At 35.1% G+C, this 26,427-nt stretch overlaps 1 protein-coding gene across 4 annotated transcripts in view; it reads right to left on the reverse strand.

Annotated features, from left to right (window-relative positions):
• LOC141397966 (probable cytochrome P450 313a4) overlaps nucleotides 1-26,427 on the reverse strand; it is a 71,445-nt gene that overhangs the window by 24,981 nt on the left and 20,037 nt on the right. For 2 of the 4 annotated variants that reach the window (XM_073975002.1, XM_073975004.1), the window contains exons 2-7: nucleotides 19,454-19,651; nucleotides 10,048-10,236; nucleotides 9,910-9,982; nucleotides 9,720-9,852; nucleotides 9,421-9,573; nucleotides 9,055-9,342 (exon numbers count right to left, since the gene is read on the reverse strand). In XM_073975002.1, coding sequence (XP_073831103.1) covers nucleotides 9,055-9,342; nucleotides 9,421-9,573; nucleotides 9,720-9,852; nucleotides 9,910-9,982; nucleotides 10,048-10,236; nucleotides 19,454-19,651 — 1,034 coding nt within the window. Of the gene's footprint in view, nucleotides 1-5,708; nucleotides 5,739-8,510; nucleotides 8,824-8,906; nucleotides 9,343-9,420; nucleotides 9,574-9,719; nucleotides 9,853-9,909; nucleotides 9,983-10,047; nucleotides 10,237-19,453; nucleotides 19,652-26,427 lie in introns of those variants that run through there. The other 2 variants (XM_073975003.1, XM_073975001.1) reach the window with 2 other exon arrangements.

Below are 26,427 nucleotides of genomic sequence, written 5' to 3' on the forward strand. Positions count from 1 at the left end.
CGATGTAGAATTGCACGCTGATCAAGAATATATATACTTTGTGGGGTCTACAATGATTATTTCGAGTAGTTACAAACGTAGTGACAAACTTAATATACCCCCATCCTATGGTGGAGGGTATAAAAATATAATTCATATCATTTCCTTTTCTTCTTCGCCTTGGTTAACAACAACAAAACAAGAAAAACACGAGTTTGACGCATACACGCCATCAAAGCACCAAAGCCCCCTTCTTCGCTTCTACGTCTTCTATTATACAATACACACAACTCTTTATTATAATACATCATTCCACAGCCGCGAGAGCACTGTTATTACTCTCGTTGACAAACATCCTCTCTCCACCCATGAAAAAAATGTTCTAACATAAAAAATATGTTTTACCCAAACATATCTCAGATCTTCTCTTTTAATTTGTACACATTTGCAGGATTTACTTTGGCCGCTAAGAGGTAGCATCGCCGTAGTGTGCAAAAAACGGTATAACGCTTATAATTTTGCACAAAGCGCATACACTTTTTTGCGCATCCGATGTCACTATCATCCAAGAAAAAATACATCGATCTAAACCTATTTCGATAAAGTCCATCAAGAACCGTGGATGTAGCATCACACACTATTTTTGGGATAAATTGGATACAGCTCCCATGCCACAAAATTTTTTAAACCGCTGTTTTCGCAAAACGCGAGTGATATCTCAGTTTCTCCATTGAAAAGGAAACAATCCACAGAAAACGCGACTAAATCCGCGATATTTCCAAAAACATTTTTCGGTTTATGCAGTTGCAGTTTTCGCCGTTCTAGTGGATGGATTTTCACGATTTATGATTTATATGATTCGGACCGTAAAAAAACTACAATATCTTGGGGTCCAAGCACAATCAAACGGATATTGTAAATACTGTACCCCAAAAATAGGGGTTTTCGGAAAAAATTTTGGCCTTTGGCAATGGATTACTCTGATGCTGTCAGGGCTACATGGTCAATATACAAGGTGGCGCAAAAGTAATCAGAAAATGCTATAATTTTTGCGATTGGCTCCTAATGTCAGTTCTGTTTTGACATTTGTGTAGTAAACACATGTAAAATACACGTTAACGCGGAATATTGGTGACTATTTATTTGGCCAATAATCGGTCGGTGACTTTGGCACAACGTGAATTTCGTCGCAGACGTTTAGCCGCTCGCCTCGAAGAGACTGGCACAACACGTGATGCTGCCATGAATGGCAGACCCCGGAGTATCTGTTCTGCAGAGAATATTGCTGCTGTAGCCGAGGATGTCATGGAAGCGCCGTCGACATAGGCCAGACGACTTGCCACGCAAATGGGTATCAGTTGACGGTCTTTACAGCGAATTTTGGTACAAGATTTGAAGATGTTTCCGTACAAAGTCCAGATGGTGCATCAGCTGTTAGATGCTGACCGCCAATCGCGTCTAACATACGATCAAGCCATCCTTAATCACCACCAACAGGAAGATGATTTTTCATCAAAAATAATCCTGAGTGATGAGACGCTCCAGACTTCTTTTTGTGGGGCTTTTTGAAGTCGCCGGTTTATGTCAACAAACCTCAGACTCTTTCAGCTCTTAAAGACAATATCCGACAAGAATGTGAGGACCTATCGCCGGAAGTTTTGGCCAAAGTGATGGAAAATGGCATAAAAAGGGCTCAAAAGACAATAAAATGTGGCGGCGGCTATTTATTTGATATCATATTCACGACTTGATGTAAAAAAAATTAAAAGACCAAATAAAAATAATGCACAAGAAAAATCAACGTTTTTCATTTTTTTTAATTACAGCTAAAAAACTTCGGAAGATTACTCTTGCGCCACCTTGTACATATCAAATTATGCGTAGGGCGGATGCAGTGGAAATGTTGAAATGTGATACATTAGAAGTGTAATCTTCATTTTTATTCTTCTACTTTTACTTTGGACAGGTATCCGTTATTTAAACGTTATTTAAAATAACAACGTAAAAAAACTCGTTTGCTTCAACGTGTTTTTACCATTTACGTGTTTTTATTCATTATTATTATATGACCGCTTACATAGCTTGCGCGAAAATTAACTTTTTAGTCACATTTTTGAGCGTTGATTTAAAACACTTCGTTTGACGCAACTATGGTCATATTTTGTGGTACACTGCAGTATTTCGCGAATTATAACAGTGTAAACCTTGGGTTCATCAATGTTAAATTTTCGCTAAAAATTTGAAAAAGGTGGAAATAAGCAAGTATACGGCAAAAGCCTCCAACAAAATGTGAGGAAACAATTAACTTTCTTCAAAATATATTTTTGCAAATGTTAGCGGATTTTTCGCCCTAAAAAAAATTAAAAAAGGTGGAAATAAGCAAGTCGACAACAAAAGCCTGCAACGAAATGTGGGGAAACAATTAACTATCTTCAAAATATATTTTTGCAAATTTTAGCGGATTTTTCGCCCTAAAAAATTTAAAAAAAGGTGGAAATAAGCAAGTCGACAACAAAAGCCTCCAACGAAATGTGAGGAAACAATAAACTTTCTTCAAAATATGTTTTTGCAAATTGTCGCGGATTCTTCGCGATATCTCAAAAATAAAATACGTCAGATCCTTCCTTGGATAAATACGAAAACTTTAAGACAAACGCGAAACAAATCGGTTGTAAATTGGTCGAGTTTTTGATTCACGTACGAACGTCATTTGAGTTTTATATAATAGAAGAAGATTATTGATCAGCATACAATTCTAAGTCGGAATAGCCATGCCCGTCAAGATACAGCCCGCATTCTTTAAGAAAGAGCTTTATAATTTGGTGTAGAATAATGATGTTTTGCATTGAAAATGGGCTATATCGGTCGACGTTTTGATAGAACAGTACATCCCAATTTTCGGCATTTTAAAGGTTGTGACCTCAATATCGCCCGAAATGGCTGAAAATTAGTATGTAGGCTTCGTTAGGGAGATTAAAACTTTCCTCCTGAAATTTGTCGATATACATATGTCCACGTCTTCATATAGCCCCCATAGAACTTACCTCCCGATTTTCTGTATTTTGAAGGTTTTAGCCTCAATATCCCACCGAAATGATTGACATTTGGTATTAAGTCTTCGTAAAATATTACACCTGAATTCTGTAGGTATAGATCCACGACTTCATATAGCCCCCATAGAACGGCACTTCCCGATGTTCGGCATTTTAAAGGTTGTGCCCTTAATATTCTACTGAAATGGCTGAAATTTGGTATTTAGTTTTCGTTGGTGGTATAAATCTTTCCACCGAAAATATGTCGGTATAGGTAAACGTCTTCATATAGCCGCCCTAGAATGGTACCTCACGATTTTTGGTATTTTCAAGGTTTTAGCCTTAATATACCACTGAAATGGCTGGAATTTGATAATTTGTCTTCATTGGGGGTATAGAACTTTCCACCTGTAATTTGTCGGTTGGGTAGGTAAACGTCATAATATACCCCCATATAGCGTTTCCTCCCAATTTTCGGTATTTTGAAAGTTGTGTCCTCGTTGGGGGTATAAAACTTTCCATCTGAAATTTGTCGGTATAGGTCCACGTCTGCATATAGTCCCCGTAGAGCGGTATATCCCAATATTCGGCATTCTGAAGGTTGTGCCCTCAACATCCTACCGAAATGGCTGAAATTTGGTATTTATTTTTCGTTGGGTGTATTAAACTGGCGGATTTTTGATATTTTTAAAGATTTAGCTGATGGTTCAAAACATTATAACAGGTACAAAACATTCGTTGCAAAAAAAAAAGAACAGACAGCATACGTCCACGTTTTGCCAAAAGCACATTTCCCTACCGAATTGGTTGTTAATTAGAATTTTGTGTTCCCCTACTCGCGAAAAACTATTCATATACATATGTGTAGGTGTTATTCTAACCCCCTTGGACTGGTTTTCAGAGATGGTCTGTATCATAATTTTTTAGTTTTTTTCGACGGACGTTAAAAACGTCATATACCCATAGAAAACGTACAAAAAGTAGTTAAAGTCCAACATGCACCAATCCTTAAAATTTTTCGAATTTAGCTTTTGTATCCTCTGACAATACCGATTCATAGGGCTAGACTGAAACCTGGATATGTATATGGATAGTTTTTTTTTCTATCTTCTGGGATTACAAAATTCCAGTTAAACAAAACAATCCCAAATGTCTGATTTGTTGAAAGAGCTGTTATATAACTGTTATAATTTTGTGTATCCCTAGCGGAGACTAAATACTAAAATCGGGGTGTAATATTCTATATGGGCTATATGAAGACTTGGGCATATACCGACCAATTCAACAAAAGGACGGATATTGTTATATAGTGAAACAAATTTCTAATTGGCTTTCAAAGTAACGGGTGTTTCAAGAAGAGGAACTTTTTTCAACAGCCTTTTTTTGACAGATCACGCGTGAGTTGTGTCACTTGTTCATGTCATTTTTGTTTAGTACTGTTTGCCATCTTATCATGGAAAAGCTTACGCCTCTACAATATTTACAAATTGTTCAACTTTATTACGAAAGTTCGCTTTATGTGGGGAGCGTGTTTTGAGCCTAATTTTGTTCAGTGATGAGGCACATTTCTGGTTTTTCTGACTTTATAAATGGTGGTTAAATTGTAAGGGCCGATGTTGATTTTGAATAAAACACAAACTATTTAGGAAATTATTGTAATTTTATTTTATTATGATATATTGGTATTACTCAATTATGTATGGAACAAAATATTGGCCAAAAGGGCGCCGCGACCACGGCGGCACACCTCCATCCGATGGTCCAAATTTTCGATGACCCTGAGGCATAATGGAGATTCTATGCCGTTAATGTGCCGAATTATCTCATCCTTTAGCTCTTGAATTGTTGCTGGCTTATCGACGTACACCTTTTCTTTCAAATAACCCCAAAGAAAAAAGTCCAACGGTGTTAAATCACATGATCTTGGCGGCCAATTGACATCGCCATAACGTGAGATAAAACGGCCATTGAATTTGTTGCGCAAAAGAGCCATTGTTTCGTTAGCTGTGTGGCAAGTGGTACCGTCCTGTTGAAACCACATATCGTTCACATACATATCTTCCAATTCGGGCCATAAAAAGTTCGTTATCATCTCACGATAGCGAACACCATTCACAGTAACTGCCTGACCGGCCTCATTTTGGAAAAAATACGGCCCGATGATGCCGCCAGCCCATAAAACGCACCAAACAGTCACTCTTTGTGGGTGCATTGGTTTTTCGACAATCACTCTTGGATTCTCATTCGCCCAAATGCGGCAATTCTGTTTATTGACGAATCCACTGAGGTGAAAATGTGCCTCATCACTGAAGATGATTTTCTTCGAAAATTGATCATCCACTGATGCCATTTCTTGCCACCATTCTGCCCATTCACGACGTTTGGAATGGTCAAAAGGCTTTAGTTCTTGAGCCAATTGCACCTTGTAAGTATGTAAATGCAAGTCTTTATGCATAATGCCACACTATCGCGAACAGCAGCAATATTTTCTGCAGTACGAGCTGCACGAGCATGCACTGGTGTTCTCACAACTTCTACAGAGACGGTTTGCTCGAATTTTTTCACGATTTTTGCGATTGTACGCACATTTGGACGATCAAATTGACCAAAAAAATCACGAAGTGCACGATATGCATTTTGATTTGAACGCCCATTTTCATAATAAGTCTGGATAACTTTAACACGTTGTTGGATTGTGTATCTCTCCATGGTTCAAATTGAGTAAGTCTGAAATAGAGAAATGTCAAATAAAACTCGGAAAAAAACTTGGCGTTTAGGTGTGGTTCACATTCAACATCGGCCCTTACAATTTAACCACCCTTTAGGTATGTAAAGAAGCAAAGTTGCCACATTTGGGAAGAAGAGCAACTTAAAGAGATTCAAGAGCTGTCACTTCATCCAGAAAAAATAACGGTTTGTGGGTCGGTTGAATCGTCGGACCCTATTTCTTCAAAATGATACCGGTTAGGACTTCATCGTCAATGGCGACCGCTATTGCGCCGTGATAACCGACTATTTGATGTCTGAAATTGAAGCTCGTAATCTCGGCTACAACGGCGCCACTTCCCACACATCGCATCAATCAATGGATTTATTGACAGAACATTTCGGTGAGCACGTTTTGGGCCAGTCGATTGGCCACCAAGATCGTCTCATATCAAACCGTTAGACTTTTTCCTGTGGGAATATGTAATGTCTAAAGTGTAAACGGACAACCCCGCTTCGATTCATGCCTTGGCGGAAAACATCACGCGTGTCATTCGTCAGTTACAAATCGAAATGTTCGAATAATTCAGCGAAAATTGGACTCTACGGACAGACCGTCTAAGACGTAGCCTCAGGCAATATTTGTTAGACATAATCTGCAAAAATTAAATGGCATCGAATGTTCTTTCAAATGATAATAAACATTTCACATTTCATTTGATTTTTCTGTTTTTTTTTACACCAATGCACAGTGTCCGATTTTCCGAAAAACCTGGCCAAAGCTCTAAAAATGAATGGATTTTGACCTAACCTTTGGTTCTTATGTTTTTCGGGCCGCTGATTACATTTTTGATACGATTTAACCCTCAGGCGGTCATTTAAGGGGTCTTTTTGGTCCCTCCTCCTATAAAATGTGATCTTATCGGATCAAAATATTCTACAAATTTGTTCGCCATCTATTTTTACCAAGGGTCCTAGAATACACCAAAACTCTATACCTTACGTAAACTCCAAAAATATGCAAAATTATAAACACATTTTAGGGTTAAGGGCGTACTTCATGTGAGTTTTGGCAAAATTGTCATACAAAGCATCATTTTAGAAGAATGCCGTCAAATACAAAAATGTTCTCTGCTAAATTTCACTGTAAGTTACCAAAGAAAAGAAATCTCTATTTGCATTACATACCAAGAAAGTATCGGTATCAATTTTGCCAAAAAACCAAGAAACTAAAATAGGGTTGCAAGCTTCCACCATTTCTACAGTTTTGGAAATATTTGAGTTAAGATCACTTGGAAATCTTGCACTTTAGGTGTATAATGTCTTTGGCAACTTTACTGACAAGAATGCGAGGAATATTTGTCTTAAAAAAATTAACCCTCGTGCGAGTCATAAAAGGGGTCCTTTTGGTCCCTTTTTCCACAAATCTTTAAAATCTCCTATAAAATGTAATCGGATCTGACCAAAATATTCTAGAAATTTGTTCGCCATAAAATTTTACTATAGGTCTTAGAATATACCAAAACTCCAAATTATACCCAAACGCCAGAAAGTGACCCTATACTATATACTGACATTCTGAATGAAAGAAAATCTGTACATACCTGCAAGACAAAATATCACATAAAAACAAAAAGTGCAAATATGTGCAGGATGTTTCGATGGAAATTGGTAAAAAACCCTTCCTTTTTTATGAAATGATAAATTACACGGCCCAACTCGATCTTACTCACAACTATTTTCATTATTTATTGTGAAAATTGATCTTGAAAAAAATTAACAAGTACGGACATCAATTATTAAAGAACGCACAATTCATTGGCGACACTGAACATCTTAAATACGTTTCACATACCTTCATTACAATTACAAAAAGAAAATATTTAATAACCGTTGTTTATTTTTCATATTATCATTGATTTATAAACATCTTAAATATTGAAAAAAAAACAAATTCCAAATAGGGTCACTTCAACCTGCATTTATACCCACTTATTAAAGAAGAAATGTATATATTTTTTCATAACTACACGCACTGGGATCCTATAAACAATATCTGGCCCTTTTTAGTGTAAATTGATAAATTTTTTTTTTCGATTTTTGGCCAGGTTTTTTGGAAAATCGGACACTGTGCAATGCTTTGAAATGTCATTTTCACCAATGCTTTGGCATGTTATTTCCACCAGTGCTTTGGCATGTCATTTTCACCAACCCATTGCCATGAAATTATCATTACAACGAGAGTTTTAAAAACGTTAGTTGTGATTCCGAGTCTCCGACAACATCAAGCCTATTGTAAATAATTAATCTTATATATTTAGAAAAATGTGTATAAATAAAAACACAAAATTCATCTCAATTGGATCGATGAAATGGGTTCAAATGTTGATGAAAAGATCGGATCTTTCACGACTTCCTTTGTATTGGTTCAAATGCTACTGAAAAGATTGGATCTTTCACGACTTCGTTTGAACCAATGCAAAAGATGTTATGAAATCACGTCATCGCATGGAACCCCATCCTTCAAATTTTGCTGGGTTTTTAATATTTACTTCAATAAAGTGGTGGTGGAGGGTATTAAAAGTTCTGCCGGGCTGAACTTAACGCTGTTCTTACTTGTTTTTTCTGAACGCTTTAGTAAGTTCTTTTGGAAACGTAGACATGCTGTATGTTAAATTTTTTACAAAAAGGTTTTTGTTCCTTGATTGAAACACCTTAAGAATATTGATATTTTGAGATGCGCCCGATTTTTTGGAAATTCGAACTTAAATTAAACATTAATTAACAACAAAATTTTCATACTTCACCATTCTCATATCAAATATTGTTTATTTGTTTTTTGTTCACTTTCCGCATACGAAGTAGCGGGCACTTTGCTAATATAAAGTATATTTAAAAATCCTTAGAACTTTATATGGATTCTACAGTAAGATTTAGCAAGATATGTTTGTTCTTCTCTCAATGGTAAGTGGAGGATGATTAGCCAACTGCAGGGACAAATTATTGTGTACTACAATTTCTTCCAATTTGATTGTGGTGGAAAATTTATAACGCTTGATTATTTTGGCCATTGCAACTTTAAGGGATAGTTCGGCATAACGCATTCCTACAGAACCAAAAATAAAATATTTTTTACAATTTAATATGGACTTTTGAATATAGCTCGAAAAATTTTGTCCTTATGTTTACCTAAACAACTTCGTTTGCCTTTAGAAAAAGGTATAAAAGCATATGGATGTCGTGCTTCCACATTACTGGGAAGAAAGTTGTCAGGATTAAATTTATCAGCTAGTGGGCCCCATATGTCTTTACTACGATGTAAGTCATAAATACTTACTGCCATTTCAAGGCCTTTAGGTATAACGATGCCATTTCTCAATATTAGGTCTCCATCAACAGCTATGCGCGCTATCAATGCAATGCTAGGAAATAATCGAATTGTCTCCTTTATAAACATATCCAGGTAAGTGAGTTGCTTGGTGTGTTCATAGGACATGTTAAACTCTCCGTTATCGTTATCGGGAAATAGTTGACATATTTCTGCATATGCTATGGCTTGATAGGTAGGATGCATGGCTAACATAAACATGGTAAAGTATAAGGTAGATGAACTTGTTTCAAAGGACTGTAGTGCAACAAAAAACAATTGATGGCATTTGAATTATTTTCATTAGATATTAATAACTTTTTACAAAAAACATACCGCGCCAAATAAATGCACCATACTCGTTATGGCAAGGTCTCTATCAAGTATATTACTTTCGATGGTATCATTGATATGTTTGGCAACCGCAGTATCCTGGCTATCCAAATACTCTGGACTGTTTCGAAGACCCGATGCATAGTATGTGCATGTCTGAAAGAAACGAAAAACAAATCGCCAAATTTTAGATTCAATAAATCTTCAAACAATATTGCTATAAATTTGGATACAAACATTCATACATATGAATGTATGCATTCTGTATGAGGGACATTTCCGAGGAACCAGCCCATACTTACCTCGCCAATTAACCGCTTCAGCGAAGCCATATTTTGTTGCTCTTCTTTATATATTGTTTTATCAGCTAATGTGACAATCGGTCTTAATTGATAAGCAGGCTTAAACAATAAATCTGACATATATTCCACGCATCTATTAAGAAACATTATTTTAATATCCAAATGCTTTGTAGACGTTTTTTATTCTTACTCTGATGTTTGTTTGGCAAGCAGTTTCGTATAAAATGGCTGGTGCTTATCGAGGTCTCGTCCCAAAATTGTCTCTACAATCAGGAATACATATTGTAGAATATACTTGTTGTAATTTGTAGATATCAAACCAGCTTACCTCCTGATATACCAAAGGTATATTCACGACAATATACTAAAATATCATACGAATTTTCCATAACATGATATTTATCCATTTCGGCAAATAATTCAGTCAATTTTTTATGAAAGATGGGTATAAATTCAATAACGTTTGGCAATTTAAATACAATATCCATAAGTTTTCTTTGTGGTTGCCATTCGTTTACTATGAATAGAAATAGGTAGAAACATATTTCGTGTGCTACGCACGTCCACTTTTTCGGGAAATCGCGTTTTTGTTATAGAATGATAGTACAAGTCAAAACACGTCGTATGATACAAAGAAAATGGTAGATTGTCACTTTTTTCTATAGGTTTTTCCCATGTCGGAAAAGGTTGTAAGCCCACAAAACGTACAAATTTGAATACGAAAAGGTAGTAAGTCCACAGGAAAATGCATATTTTAAAAAAATACTACAACTAATGTAGTTCAGATATAATGTTTAACGTCATCCATGGTTGGGGTACAATGCAAAGAACTAGCCTACACCTTTGGATTATAATCGGATGATATTTTGCGGAGCCAGTGGACCAAACTTGTGAACAAAAATCTGATAATTTCTATATTGCAAAGAAAATTTACATTTGAAATCTATTTTCCTTTGGAAGCGAACTGATTATGAAAGATGGACTTCTGGCGTTTTCATTGATACTAATTGAAATGCTCACATATTGAAAAATTTGTAATTAGTCTGAATGGGGTTCCAAAGGACAACTTTACAAATTTAATGCTAATAATTTCTGAACAAAACAGAACATTAAACCACTTTGCAGGACCACATTTTATGAGATGTTTAAATCAAAAAATTAAAAAATGTTAAATTTGTGCTCGATATTTAGTTGGAAACCTCGGACAAGAAGAAGAAGAATATAACATTCACCAAAAAAAAGAAAGAAGGTGTCAAAAAAGAAAATAATTAAAGATAAGGAAGAAGAAAGTCATGTTTTTACTGTTGACCTACAAGCCGTCCTAATGGCTCCAAAATCGCAGGTCAGCAGATTATATTAACGATCAAAGCTACAAATGCATAAACAAAACATTGTTCCACAACATCCCATACGGGACAAGGGAGACTTCTCTCTGGAAAGGGTATTATAAGTTTGTTTTGGTAAAAATTCATGTAACACCGCGAAATATTCGTCGGAGACCCCCAATGTGGTATGCCAATCTTCATATCTCGGCGAGATAAAGCGATTTTGAGATTTGTGTCCGTCTGTCCATTATAAATTGTAATCAAACTCCAGGCCGCAATTATGGACCGATCGCCACGAAATTTTGTATGGAGGTCGGTTTCACATCAGAATAGATCGCTATTTTAATTGGTGATGATCGTGAAGTATTTAGCGGGTGAAATGGACCAGAAACATAATTTTTATCCTATTTTGTAGCTGCTCTGTAGGTCGCAATAATAGTCCGATCGCCTCGAAATTTTAAATAAGGTAAGAGTATATGCCAAAGATGATGCTTGCAATTTAAGATGGCGATCAGATAATATTTAGAGGGTTAAATGGACCACTACTTTTGTATGAAAATAGTGAAAATTTTTAATATACAGCTTATATCTTTATTCCTGGGATAGATATTCTGGGCAAGTAAGTTATACTTGGAAGGCGATCTTTTTACCTTTCCATTGATGTCAATTATGTTGATGTACGTGATCAGATAACAGAGTTACAGCCTAATATATCCTGTTATTTGTTAGTTGTGTAATTATAAACACGATAGAGGTTGCAATTATAGCTCAAGAGTTTAGGTAGAAGAAGATGCTTACAATTTTGGATGATGATCCGATATTTTTTAGGGGGTGAAATGGACCATTGCTTTTGTATGAATAATACACAAATGTTATTTTTGGTCCATATTTTTTTTTATTCCTGGATGGCATATACCGGTAAAGTAGCCTACATATGGAAAAAGAACTACTGACCTTTCCCCCTGATGCAAATTGCAAAAACGTGTCTTCTAGAGAAAGGACCTACTGTCTAATACATATATAATGGGTGTTGTGTAGAAAACAACATTTTCCCATTTCCAGTTTTTGCATTATTGCAAAGTACATGGTGCCCTAGCGTATTAATTGTCCAATTGGATTTTTATACATATGTACATTGCAGCATGGGTCGGTTTGTCATCTTTTTTCAAAACGGTGGCTGGGGAGGCAACATCAAATTTTCAACGGTGGCAAAATACCCTTCAGTAATATTGGCGACCTTTTCTGAGTATTGCATGTAAGACTTCTCTACAAGTGGTGTCAGAGGACACGCCGTTCGGCCTCGGAGATAAGCCGTGGGTCCCATATGATTGAGAGAATATGAATCGGGGTACACTCACTCATTGATATGGGAGAAGTCTCCCTTATCCCTTCTGGGATGTTTATGAAACAATTATTATGTTATTATTTAAGGTCGGTGGGATACGGTACCAGAATCCACAATGTTACAATAAGTTTATTTGTTCCATAAAGAAATTTTGATATGTGGAAAGCTAATTCCCAGGGGTAAAGGTGTAGGGTATCACATGGCCGGCCCCGTCCGACCATAGCCTTGGCATACTTGTTCTAAATATATAAGATTAAAATTAATCAGTGAAGATGCTAAAAAGATGACATGCCAGATCACTTGCAACCATGGCTGAATAGCATCTTTGGCATCGAATATTTTGCTGGGACTTTTTTATTGAGGGAAAAGTTCTGCCTGACAATATAATTCCTACAAAAATACTATCTTACAGTGATGGTTGTACATACCAAAATCGCAACTGTATAATAAGCACATCATTGCTTAATGCATCAATGAAACATAATATTATTATTGAACCAAAATATTCTAGAAATTGCCCACACACAAATGGACGCAGATATTGTTCACTCCTAAATAGAACGCGCCTTGAAAAGTAAAGATATTGATATCGCATCCCAATATCTTGGTATTTGCAAAGCAGCAGTATTTGGATCATAAATTTTTTTAAAAGGTTTAATTTATTAAAACTATTCGACCTGGTCGTGGAAAAGGCGATGTTAAAGTAACGGAAGTGCGTGGTTTTAAATACACGCCAAACTCAAATTTTCGGATCAGAGGAAGACTTTACCTTAAACAAGTAAGAACGGCGTTAAGTTCGGCCGGACCGAACTTGTTATACCCTCCACCACGAGTTGTAATGAAGTAAAATGTAATAATTAGTTTCCTTTTGTGTATGAAGAAGACTTAATATTAAATTTCAGCAATTTCGGCAAAACAATGTGAAGCACCGTTCTATGGGGGCTAGTTCAAAACGTCGATTTATACCGACAAATTTCTGGCGGAAAATTTTTAGACTCAAAGAAGACTCAATAACAAATTTCCTATATTTCGGTACGAGAATGTATCTAAAACTTAAAAAATACCGAAAATCACGAAGTACGCTTCTATGGGGATATAGGAAGACGTGGATATATATATGGTAACATGGGGCGCCTTCGCCACGTTTTTGTTTAAAATGTTCTCGTATCGACACCGTTAAAGTTTTTTTTCAAATATTATTTTTGGTATTTTATTTTTAAAATATTGTTTTTGATAATTTACAAAATGTCTAAAAAGTGGCGAAGCCTCCCCACCTATAGCGGCGGGGCCCAACGGACTCTAAAAGAGAAATTAACCACACTTTTTTCTTTAATATCAACATAATGCGAAAAATTGAATAATCAAAAATGATTTTAAAATTCACAAAAAGAACCAGTTTCTAGTACTTAATTGAACTAGGAAGGAACCTTGAAGTTACGTACAAAAATCACAATATTACTAAAACAAGATACGTTTAGGATAATATTTGATTTAAACTTCATCTAATAGTGTGGGGTATCTGTGGCATAAAGAATTTAAATTAAACATGAAAAATTTCTAACATTAACCCCCAACACCCCTACCATGGCTTAGGCGCCACACCCCTTACATATTTCATAATATTAATATATTGACATTTGTAATTATTTTTTTCATGCGAATTACTGGGATTTATATTCTTCAGTAGTTGTCTTCTAATGGTATAAAATATAATTTTGATATCACAAAAAGTAAATAAGATATCGCAAAACATACCCAATACCCTAAAAACACAAAACCGCGTGCGTCCGCTATCATACCTATGACACAACTGCCAACTTTTGGGAGATGATAGATGTTCATTAACCTCACAATTTTGCCTTTAACGGATTTTTACTAGCACTTATAGTTTACGATAAAATCGGCGCTGGCGTAGCCGCCTCAGTGGCGAAGGCGCCCCATGTTACCATACTGATAATACTCTTCTGGAATATTTTATAACCCCTTGAAAGACTAAATAACGAATTTCAGTCATTTCGGTGGAATATTGACGTGACAACCTTCAGTATTACGAAAATCGGGAGGTACCGCTCTAAGGGGCTATATCGAAACGTGGACCTATACCGACGAATTTTATTCGGAAATGAGGGCAATATGAAGGTGTGGACCTGCACAGACAAATTTCTGGGTAACAGTTTTATATCAGCAACGAAGACTTAATACAAATTGCAGCTATTTTGTTGGAATATTAAAGTCACAACCTCCAAAATACCGAAAATCGGGACCTGGACCTGTATCTAACAATTTAAAGGGAAAATTTGAGTACCCCCAACGAAGTCTAAATACCAAATTTCAGCCATTTCGGAGGAATTTTGAGGACACAACCTTCAAAATACTGAAAATTAGGAGGTACCGTTCAATGGGGACTATATGAAGGCGTGGATGTATACCGACAAACTTAGAGGAGAGAAGTTTTATACCCCCAACAAAGATTAAATACCAAATTTCAGCTATTTCGGAGTAATATTTAGGCCACAACCTTCAAAATACCGAAAATCGGAAGGTACCGTTCTATAGGGGATATATGAAGGCGTGGACCGATACCGACAAAAATTCTGGGGGAAAGTTGTATATCCCCAGCGAAGACTAAGTACCAAATTTCAGCCATTTCGGTGTGATAATGAAGCTAAAACTTTCAAAATACCGAAAATGGACCGATACCGACAAAATTCTGAGGGAAAATTTTGTACAGCCAAAATAGACTATGTACCAAATTTCAGCCATTTCGGTGTGATAATGAGGCCAAAACCTTCAAAATGCCGAAAATCGGGTGGTACCGTTCTATGGGGGCTATATGAATGCGTGGACCGATATAGCCCATTTGCAGTACCAAACATCCTAGGAGTAATAGAAACTCTTATACCAAATTACAAAGCTCTATCTTAAAAATTGTGAGCTGTGTGGACGGACGGACAGACGGACATGGTTAAATCGATTTAGAATTTTACCCTGATCAGCAAGTGTCCGCTACTTCGTTAGCGGAGAATTCACACGAATATAAAGGAGGATAATAAATAAATAAATTAAAATGCAGAATATAGTTTCACCCGTTCCTATTTACAAATTCTTTAACCAGTAAAGTACGACAGTTTAAGGTATTACCACATATTCTTTCGGTAATTACCGAAATTATAAGCATTTTAATTTTACCGACACTTGTCGGTAACTCACAAAATTAGTTTGTGAATCGCACTACTGAACAGATTTCATTACACATTTGTTTTAAAATAGTTGTTTGGTGGATAGAATATACGGAATCGGGAGAATATATGGGAGCTATATCCAAATCCCAACCTATTCTCGTCAAAAGCAATGGCTATAGTCCTTTGGTCAAAATTGCGACCATCATAAATTTTAACCCGGATAGGATAATAAATGCGACAAAAGTGCATTAACGGATGGACGGGCACGTATGTATAAATGGACTTAGAATGTGATGCTATGTAGATCATCGAAAGGACCCATTGACCTATTTCGTTTCCTTTTGCATGTTACATACAAATGCACAAATTGATAATACCCCTTAAGCTACTTTACTTCATCAAAAAAGTCATCCCAATGAGCAGTGGGAAAACAAATATGATCGGGAACTTTGTTTCGCAACTATTTCTTAAACTGGGAAAGAAAAGGCAATTCAAAACATATTGCACGATTCATCAGTCTTCGAATCTAAACTGATCTCTACAATTTTATCGTAGTTTGCGTTCGATCACCACAAAAAAAATTTTAACTGATATTTTTCCTCATAAACCACTGTTTTGTTTTGACACATTGTGTGCGCAATGTAAAAATAAAGTGGACTTCAATAAGAGCGCTGTTGAAAGATATTGTTTTTTAATTCGTTATAGGGAGGTTATTTTGTGTGGGAAATATATCTTGTGCTTAAAAAAACTTCTTTATAGAGAAGTATTCGTTATAGGGAAGTTCGTTATATAGAGGTTAAAATAGGTGAGCATGGACTGAAAAAACTGTGTTTTCAATATTTCTTCGTTATAGAGAAAAATTCGTTATTGGGAAGTTCGTTATAGAGAAGTTCGCGCCATACTTTTTGGGTCCCCTCGTAATAATACAACATAATGTTCGTCTCATTAGAAAATATAACGTCATCAAAGTACTTTAAAGGGCTTGAAATCTTCTCTGTAGAAAATTAGTTTCCCTATATTTTACGGGGAGAGCAGTGGTTTTTCCTATCTCTTAGTGATAATGCTTTTCTGACTTTTTCACGTAACGCACATATTCCAAAATCGTTTTCAATTACAAAACCAAAATTTGATTCTGGTTTGTGGTCTATTATTGATTTCTTAAATTATTTAGTGACGAAAAGTTATAGACTCTACATTTCTATATACCAAGAACGCCATAATAATTCTTAATTGCAAACAGAACAACTCAATTAAAAACACAATTTTTAAAACATCTTCTTCTAACAAAAACTGTATGGGGTTAGTTTTTGACGAAATCTACATACTCAGATGTAAAAGAAAATCTTGCAATTTTTCTCAAAAATCGACTTCGAAAAATGTTGAGTATTTTGGTTTGAGTCTGTTTGACAGCACTCAACATGAGTAATCCTTTGTCTATACACTTCATTTGTCTATGCCCATACCATAACTTACAGTTCTCCGAACTTTACAGTATGTATTGCATTTTCATTTTCCAGGGCTGTGAGAGGGTTGCGCCATATTTTTTGGGTTCCGTCGTAATAGTGCAACATAATTTTCATCTCATCAGAAAATATAACGTCATCAAAGTACTTTAACGGGCTTGAAATCTTCTTAGTAGAAAATCTGATTCGTTCCTTTATATTTTGCGGTGAGAGAACTTTTTCCTAACCCTTCGTGATGAATACTTGTTATGTAATACTTTTCTGCCTTTTTCACGTAACACACATACTCCAAAATCGTTTTCAATTACAGAACCAATCTTTGTCTCTGGGTCTATTATTGATTTCAGTAATTATTTAGCGATTTCTTCAAATTACAGATTTTGAAATTGAATAGTTATGACTGTACATCTCCATATACGATAAAATTCTTAATTGCAAATAAATCGTGGTAATATGCACAATTTTATTGCACTTTCAGTGATTTGCAAACATTTTGTTATTACCACAAAGTCAGGTCCATACAGTTTTTAGTTGTTGTTATTTCTGGCCGATTTCTGAATTTATTCCCCTAATGTTGTCTTCAACAGCAACTCATTCGTTCAACAAACCCAACATTAGTTATTGAAAGAATTTTTGTTTTAATTTTAAATTGAAAATCAAAATTTTTACAAATGCATCGTTTGTAAACTGGATTTTAACGAATGAAAATCTTTTGTGCGACACCTGTTATGTGAAAACTAAATCAGGATCGGTTTGTATTTTTTGTTTATACCATTATCACCAACTGCGACATCTGTTGCAATGGAAGATAACAAATGTCTTGTCTTTCTATTATTTAGTGGTTTACGATAAAATAAGTGCGCCTAGAAGTAAACTACAAAATTTGAAATTATGTGTGATCGTTTACGGTATCAAGAAGTTATAGCATTGTTAATTTGACACATGTCTTGCAGAGAGTTGGCCCTCTGTGAAAGTGAATAAGTACGTAATAATAATGAAAAATAAGGATTTTTGTTGTTGTTATTTTTTGTGGTTCCAGGACGAATTTTCTAAAACCCGGCCTTATCTCGCACATTTGCATCAACAGTGACCCACTGGTAAAATTTCAAGCTCCTAGCTTTAGCCGTTTTGGCTGGGCATTGATGATGAGCCAGTCAGTCAGTCACTTATCACCAAGCTCATTTATATATATAGATAGGGTCTCCGAGGAATATTTCGTTGTGTTACAAACGGAATGACAAATTTAATTATTTTGGCGACATAAACATGCATTTCTTTAATTTAATAAACTAACTATGTATGTATATACAGTAAATTTTTTATTTTATGAAATTCATATTGAATCAAAAGGCCGTAAGTCGCAGCAAAAATACAAAAACTGTACAAAGAAAAGGTCGCAAGTACAACGTGTCTTAAAGGAATAAAGATATAGTAATTATAATAATCATGTTTTATATTAAATATTTCACCCAAAAGTTTTGGTCCATTAAATCCGCTATTTATTATCTGATCAGCATGTTAAATTGCAAGCTTCTTCTTTATCTTAAAATCAAATTATACTTTCAATTTCACACCGATTGGACTAATATTGCGACCTACAGTACAGCTACAAAATCAGATAAGAAATTTGTTTTTGGCCCATTTCATCCTTTACGATGATCACCAACATCTAATGGGGTCTCTTTCGGTCGGAACTCGACCTATCTACAAAATTTCGTGACGATCGCTCCATTATTTAGGCCTGGAGTTTTATTAAAATGGTTAATGAACGGACATCGCTTTATCTTGTCGAGATATGAAAAATGACAAGGGGGATCTCCGACGAATACTTTGCGATGTTACATGAATATTGGACAAAACAAACTTATAATACCCTTTCCACATTGCTGAGTAAAGTATAAATATTTTATGTCAAAAAAATCCGTAAATTGAAGGAAAAGTTCGTAAGTCCCAGGAAAAATACAAAACTGTACAAGGAAAAGGTCATAAGTCCGAAAACATACAATTATATCCCAAACGCGACGGAATTTGATCAAACAAGCGGAATAAATAAACGGAGAATACTGCTCTTACCACCATATTAAAATCTTTAATACAGAAAGCGGTGGAATGTTTTTTCTTCCTCCTGAAAAATTTCCAAAAATGGACTTACGACTTTTCGTACGTAGCAGACGATTTCATATCTTCATATTCCCATTATAAGATATGCACCTCAGTAGGTGTCACTCAATATGATGCAATCTGAAATAAACAACTGGAAACAATTATAATTTCTAAACGAACTTGGTACACTTTTCCAATGAAGTTGGTACTGCATTAGTTTTAGTGTCCATTTGTTTGACTTTTTTTATTATAACTTGCATCATTTTGGAGGACACCACCCACTGTATTTTCTAGCCACTGAACGAACGCATTTTACCATCCATTGTTACAAGTCCTTTGCCCGCAACATGACGAATTCCGTTATACGTCCACCCTTTATTCAATGCTGCATTCGAATTTAGAATATCTTTTATGATATCGGGATCGCTGGTAATGAATTGAGGAAACGGTCCAATATACCTCACAAAATTTGGACCAATTCTTTGACTGCTATTTCGGGTAATTTGCACAATGGCTAAAAAAAAAACAATATTATGAAATTAGGATATGATTCGAAAACGGAAAACAAGTGAGAAAAGAATATTGTCGGACGGGGCCGACCACGTGGACATTATCTTTTGGCGGATAAAAATTAATTTAGAAAGCAAAATATAAAGGTGTTTTTGACTTTTTCAGTCAAAATTTTTTGCCAACTTTGTCTTCAAATATTTGCACAAAGAAGATTTTTTCTTGTTGATCTCTAAATCATAATAGTTTCATTCTTCTCTGTGGAAATATTTTGTAACATGTAAAAAAGCGTTAAGTTCGGCTGGGCCGAAATTTTTATACCCTCCACCATGAAATATTCGGAACTAAAACGGAATAATTATTTTTTTTCCTGTCCACAATTTTAGCGTGGCGTGGACCTATACCTACAAATTTCTGGGGGAAAGTTTTATACCCCCAACAAAGACTAAATACCAAATTTCAGCCTTCTCGGTGTGACAATGAGGCTAAAACCTTCAAAATACCGAAAATCGGGAGATATCGTCCTATGGGGGCTATATCAAAACGTGGACCTATATAAACATTTTATGGTAGAAATGTTTCTTAGCCTCTGGAGACACAAAATACCAAGTTACAACCGATTCTGCTGTCAAATGGGACTAATACATTCAAAATATATTAAAGTGACGCGTACTTTAAATGGGGCGTTATACGGGGGCTATACCAAAACGTGGACTTATATAAACCAACATTGGTAGGAATGGTCTCTAGAGACACAAAATACTAAATTACAACCAATTCGGTGGTAAAATGGGACAAATATCTTACAAATGCCTCAAAACGACGACACGTTACGCGTCATTTTGTATGGGGGCTATACGAAAGCGTGGACCTACATAGCCCGCTTTCAAAGTCCTGCGTACATATAATAGATTTTCCCAAAATTTCATCCACCGACGTCAATCCGTTCGGACGCTAGAGTGATTTCCACAGACGGACAGACGGGCGGACATGGCTATATCGATGTAGAATTACATGCTGATCAAGAATATATATAGTTCATGGGGTCTACAATGATTATTTCGAGTAGTTACAAACGGAATGACAAACTTAATATACCCCCATCCTATGATGGAGGGTATAAAAAGCATAAAAGTGTATTCAATCGGTCGGCAACCTTATCTGGGGGCTATATCGAAGTGTGGACCTAAGTTTATGGTGGATAAGTTTTGTTACCAGTTGGAACCTCAAATTTCGAATTGCAGATACTTGGGTCAAAAATTGTAGCTAAAATCCAAAAAACCGAAAGTCGGGAGGCTCCTTTAAATGGTGACCATACCAAAACATGGACCTAAATTGTAGCTACCCAGGAAAAATTCGGATCCGTTAGTCATTACGTAACCCATTACAAAATAATGTAAACAAGCTTATTTTCGCATTGCAAGTAATCTGAAAAATAATGGGTTACTTCTTAAAAAATGTACAAGGCAAACCTACTTACTTTACTCCTCACTATGTAATGAGGACGGTGGCACAGTGTGTGTGTGTCCGACTATAAATCCTGGGGTTGTGTGTTCAACGCTCACCGTAGGCACGCGAGCTTTTGTTAATTAAAAAATAACAGTTCGTGGTGCACATGTGCACTGCACATTTAAGTTCTTAAGCAACCCTTAATATTCGTGTGCGTGGCACAGTGTGTAGAGTCTTTATCTAGAAATCAGAGGGTTCGTGGGTTCAATTCGGGCAGATAGCGAAATAAAATAAAAGTAAGAAGTGTGATGAAATTAAAAAAAAAAATTCTCTACATCAATTGTTCTAAAAATAGAATTTTTTTCACCTTACTTTGCAACTTCTAGTGGCCACAGAATAACTAATTATTCTAGTGGTCATAAAATAACTAGAAACTGAGTGCGACATGCCCTTGTAAAAATAATGGGGAAGAAAGGGGGTTTGTGAGTAGTTACGGCTGCCAAAAATCCCTTACAAAACCCATGATTTTGGTAGGACTTTTTTGCTGGGTAAAATCTTCAAAATACCGAAAATCGGGAGGTACGGTTATATGGCGTCTATACCAAAACATGCACTTATGTTGATGTGACCACTCCGAACCTCAAACATCAAATTTTCAGTATTTTCGGTTAAAAATTGTAGCTAAAATCTCCAAAATACCGAAAATCGGGAACTACGGGTGTATGGGGGCTATACCAAAACATGGACCTATGTTGACGATGTTTGGTGGAAAAGGTTTGTGACCATTGACCTCATACGTCAAACAACAGCTATTTCGTAAAAAATTTTACCTAAAATCATCTAAATACCGAAAATCGGGAGGTACTATTATATGGGGGCTATACCAAATCGTGGACCTATGTTGACGGTTTTTTGTGGAGACTTTGCGTGACCGCTGAAAACTTTAAACGTCAAATTACAGCTACTTCGGTTAAAAAATTGTAGCTAAAATCCTCAAAATACCGAAAATTGGGAGGAACCGTTATATGGGGGCTATACCAAGACATAGACCTATGTTGGCGGTTTTTGGTGGAGAAATCTCGTTACAACAGAGAACCTCAGGTATCAAATTAAACTAATCCGCTTACAAATTGTGGCTTAAATCCCTAAATACCGAAACATGGACCTATGTTGACCATTTTTGTTGGTGGATCTTCCTGACCGCTGAGAACTTCAAACGTCAAATTACAGTCAATTCTTTTAAAAATTTTAGCTAAAATCCTCAAAATACCGAAAATCGGGAGGTACTCTTATATGGGGGCTATACCAAACAAAACAGTAACCTATGTTGACGACGAGAAGTTTCGTGACCACTGAGTACGTGAATCGTCAAATTACAGCTAATTCGGTTAAAAATTGCAGCTAAAATCCTCAAAATTCCGAAAGTCGGAAGGTACTGTTATATTGGGGCCATACCAAAACGTGAATCGATATACACCATCTTCGAATTTGACATGTGTACGACATAAAGACATACGGGTGCAAAAATATAGCGTTCTAGCTCAACAATTATTGTGAACTCTGGAGTGATTACAACAGACGGACATGGCTAGATCAATTTAGAAATGTATCCTCATCAATTATTTCAGTGCGTTACAAACGAAAAAAACAAACATAATAAACCCACCATGCTATGGTGAAGGGCAGGGACGTACGCAGGGGTTTGATCCAATTAGATTTTTTGAGCTACTTTAACAAATTGTTGAGTTTTTTCTCTAAAATAATTTTTTGTTTTTGAAGTTTCAAATGCTCTGAAGGTTATGTACTGAAATTGTACTTTATTAACAAGTTGTCTAAGAAATATTTAAACATTTTTTTCTTTAAATACTCTTTTTGAGAGAAACTTAGAGTAAAACTGAATTCCTTCTTTATGCCAAGTCAGTGTTGTGGAATTCTGTAATGAATATAAAGGCCTTGAGGCTTTAAACTCATTCTGTATTCAAAACGATTACAAATTCAGTATTGTACGGATTAGAAGTACATAAAAGGAAATGTCTATTGGACAATATGTACGACATATCAAGGGTTCTCTGTGGAGTACATCTCGAAAACCAATTAGAAAATTTTTTTATTGCCTTAATCAAAATTTTGTATTCCTATTTTATTTCAACTTATTGCTAAATATTGTGAGAAAATAATGGAGAAAAATTTATTAATTATTAATTTATTGTTGTGTATCAGAAAGTGATAATATCTGCTATAAATAACATGCACATCTGAATTTTTTCCAATTTGTATTGTATATCACAGCGCTCTTTAACCAACTTTAAATGAAAGAAGGTTACACCTGGGTTAATTGGTGGTTCATAGATGAGAAAAATCAAAAAACAAAAAAAAAAATCGCCGAAGCGCTTTTTAAATAAATCGCGGTCAAAGTTCCCATTTTTGGGGTTTCATAGTTTTTTTTTTATTTCGTTGGGAAATGGAACTAAAGCAAATGTTGTAGCAGTGAAAATTCTCTACAATATTGTCCTTTATGATATTTTCGTAGGTTTCATTTCACTGACTGTATCGTCTCCTTATAAAACAATATCATAACTGCAATTTCCTATCTTAAACTTATATATGTATCTCAAAAATGGTACTACCTAGGACAAAAATACGAATGCCAATCTTGTAGAGAATCTTAGCAGCTATAAGATTTGCTCTAGTCCCATTTCGATAAGACTTACCTTTTCAAGCAAATCGCGAAAACCTAACAAAAAACATAAAAATGTGACCTGAACTTCTATATCATAAAAATGGTAAAACCTAGGAACAAATCAAACAAATTTTCACAGCTAAAACATTTTCGATAAGACTTGCGGTTTCAAAATCGCGAAAACCTTAAAACTTAAGCCGTGATTTATTCAAAAATCCCTGCAGCGATTATTTCTTATTTTTGGATTTTTCTCATCTACGAACTTTGCTGTTTCAGAACCCGCAGAAATTCCCAGTTGTAAGCTCCTTTCATTTAACGTTGGTTCAGGAGCACCGTGATATTGTACCATCAGCCGTTAGGCTAACGATAAAAATGTACCTCAGCGAAATAATGTTTTGACGAAACCCGCGTCAAACAATTTGGAGTCGATTTATTCCAGTTCATCCGAACAGATCAATAGATTTGGTCCAAATTTTGGATCTCCCAATATTTTATCCCAACTTTGTCATATCGGTTTTCCCCGCAAGACTTCAAAATGTTTCCCTATAATCTTGAGCACAATAACTTTCGAAAGTCCAAATCGATTTTTTCCAGACATAGATTAGGTTCGAATATGGATCGATATAGATCAACTCTTTCAGGTTCCTCCAACACAGAATTTTAATTATACGATTTGACCGAAACTTTGAACATCCTAAAATTACTTCCTTACGTACATATATGAAGTACCAAGAGAGTCAATTTGGGACACCATCTTCGGATACATCCCTCACAAAATTCAACACAAGTGTAGTTTAAGGGCTATTCGAAGAATCATTGCACATTTTGACCAATGGTACTCCTTGCTGTCTTGTTCACAGCGATATTGTATTTTTCGTGGGTGAGTCTATGGTTATGTCAGGATTGGTCCAAAAGCTCTAAATCTTGCGGCCAACTAAATTGAAGGCTTGACATCATAATAAATGACATCAAAATAATAAGCGGGAACAACAACCATTGAGGTATCAGATGGAGTTTTTCGACTTAACCTATTTTTTTCAGGACTCTCAAACAGAACTGCGTGTTGGATTCGAATTCGCCCGGCTCTTGATAAAAATGTTTTTTTTTTTTAATGTAATTTTCTGAATTTTAAGTTGGATTTTACGGACTCTATCGCTTTTGGTAAAATAGTAAAGTTTTGGTGTTTTTATGTCATTAAAGAAAATTATTTTCTTACAATAATAAAAAACTTTTTTAATTCGACTGAAGTTAGTGTGTGATATCTGGATATCTATATATGGGGATTTCTGAGTGAAATCGGACACTTTTTCAAGATGAGGTTTTTGATTTCCTTTATTTTTTGCTGTGGCGATGCTGCTGATTAACAAAACATTTTAGTATATTTTCAAATTTTTTTGACTAACGGTTCCAGAGATATCGCGCCTTGAAAAAGTCAAATTCTGTAAAAACTACATGGAAAGAAATACTCATAACTTCTTTAATATTGGTCCAAATGGGACCATCTTTTTTTTGATTTGTTTGTTTTTTTATCAGCTATCGAAAGAAATATTTAAAAGAAAAATGCACAGTGGGCTTCAATGCAATTTTCGGGATTTAATATTTAAAATCAATTTTTAAACATGAACGAACCCTTCGATTTTTTCAAAAAAAAATTATGTTAAACTACGTTCAATTACAAAAATTTTAAGCCCTATGTGGTAATGGGATTCGGACGATTACTATTTTTTCTGAATTTTTTAAAATTTGTCAATACAATTTTTCCTTTATACCTTTGTCCAAAATTTATTATTTTATTAAAAAAATTAAAAGTTTCATTTATAAATATTTGTTTTGATTTTATATTTATGAGTTTATCTCAAACATCTTAAAAACTGCGTCATTTTTCGATTTTGAAAATGCATCAGCGAAAATTCCATTAAAGTCGACTGTGGATTTTTTTTTCTATTTTTTATGATAAATATATAATATATAATGATAAATATGTACTCTTAGCTTCAAAAATACAGGCAATACAAATTTTGGACAAAGGTATTAAGGAAAAATTGTATTGACAAATTTAAAAAAATTCAGAAAAAATAGTAATCGTCCGAATCCCATTACCACATAGGGCTTAAAATTTTTGTAATTGAACGTAGTTTAACATAATTTTTTTTGAAAAAATCGAAGGGTGCAATCATATTTAAAAATTGATTTTAAATATTAAATCCCGAAAATTGCATTGAAGCCCACTGTGCATTTTTCTTTTAAATATTTCTTTCGATAGCTGATAAAAAAACAAACAAATCAAAAAAAAGATGGTCCCATTTGGACCAATATTAAAGAAGTTATGAGTATTTATTTGAACATAGTTCTTAAAAAATTCGATAATTCAAAAGGCGACATCTCTGTACCGTTGGTCAAAAAATAATTTTAAAATATACTAAAATGTTCTGTTGGCTAGGAGCATAAATTGAACCAAAAACAATTATAATCAAAAATTACTTTTTTCAGAACTGTCCGATTTCACTTGGAATTCCCCATATATAAAATTGAAATTTGTTTGTACGTTTGTTTGTTTGTGCCTTATAGACTCGAAAACCGCTAAACAGATCTTACTGAAGTTTTTAGGGTACATTGCTACATGGCCTGAAATGAAAATAGGCTATATCATTTTT

Source organism: Musca autumnalis, unplaced genomic scaffold, assembly GCF_047663935.1.
Source record: "Musca autumnalis isolate F117 unplaced genomic scaffold, ASM4766393v1 scaffold_3, whole genome shotgun sequence".
Classification (NCBI taxonomy): Eukaryota; Metazoa; Arthropoda; class Insecta; order Diptera; family Muscidae; genus Musca; species Musca autumnalis.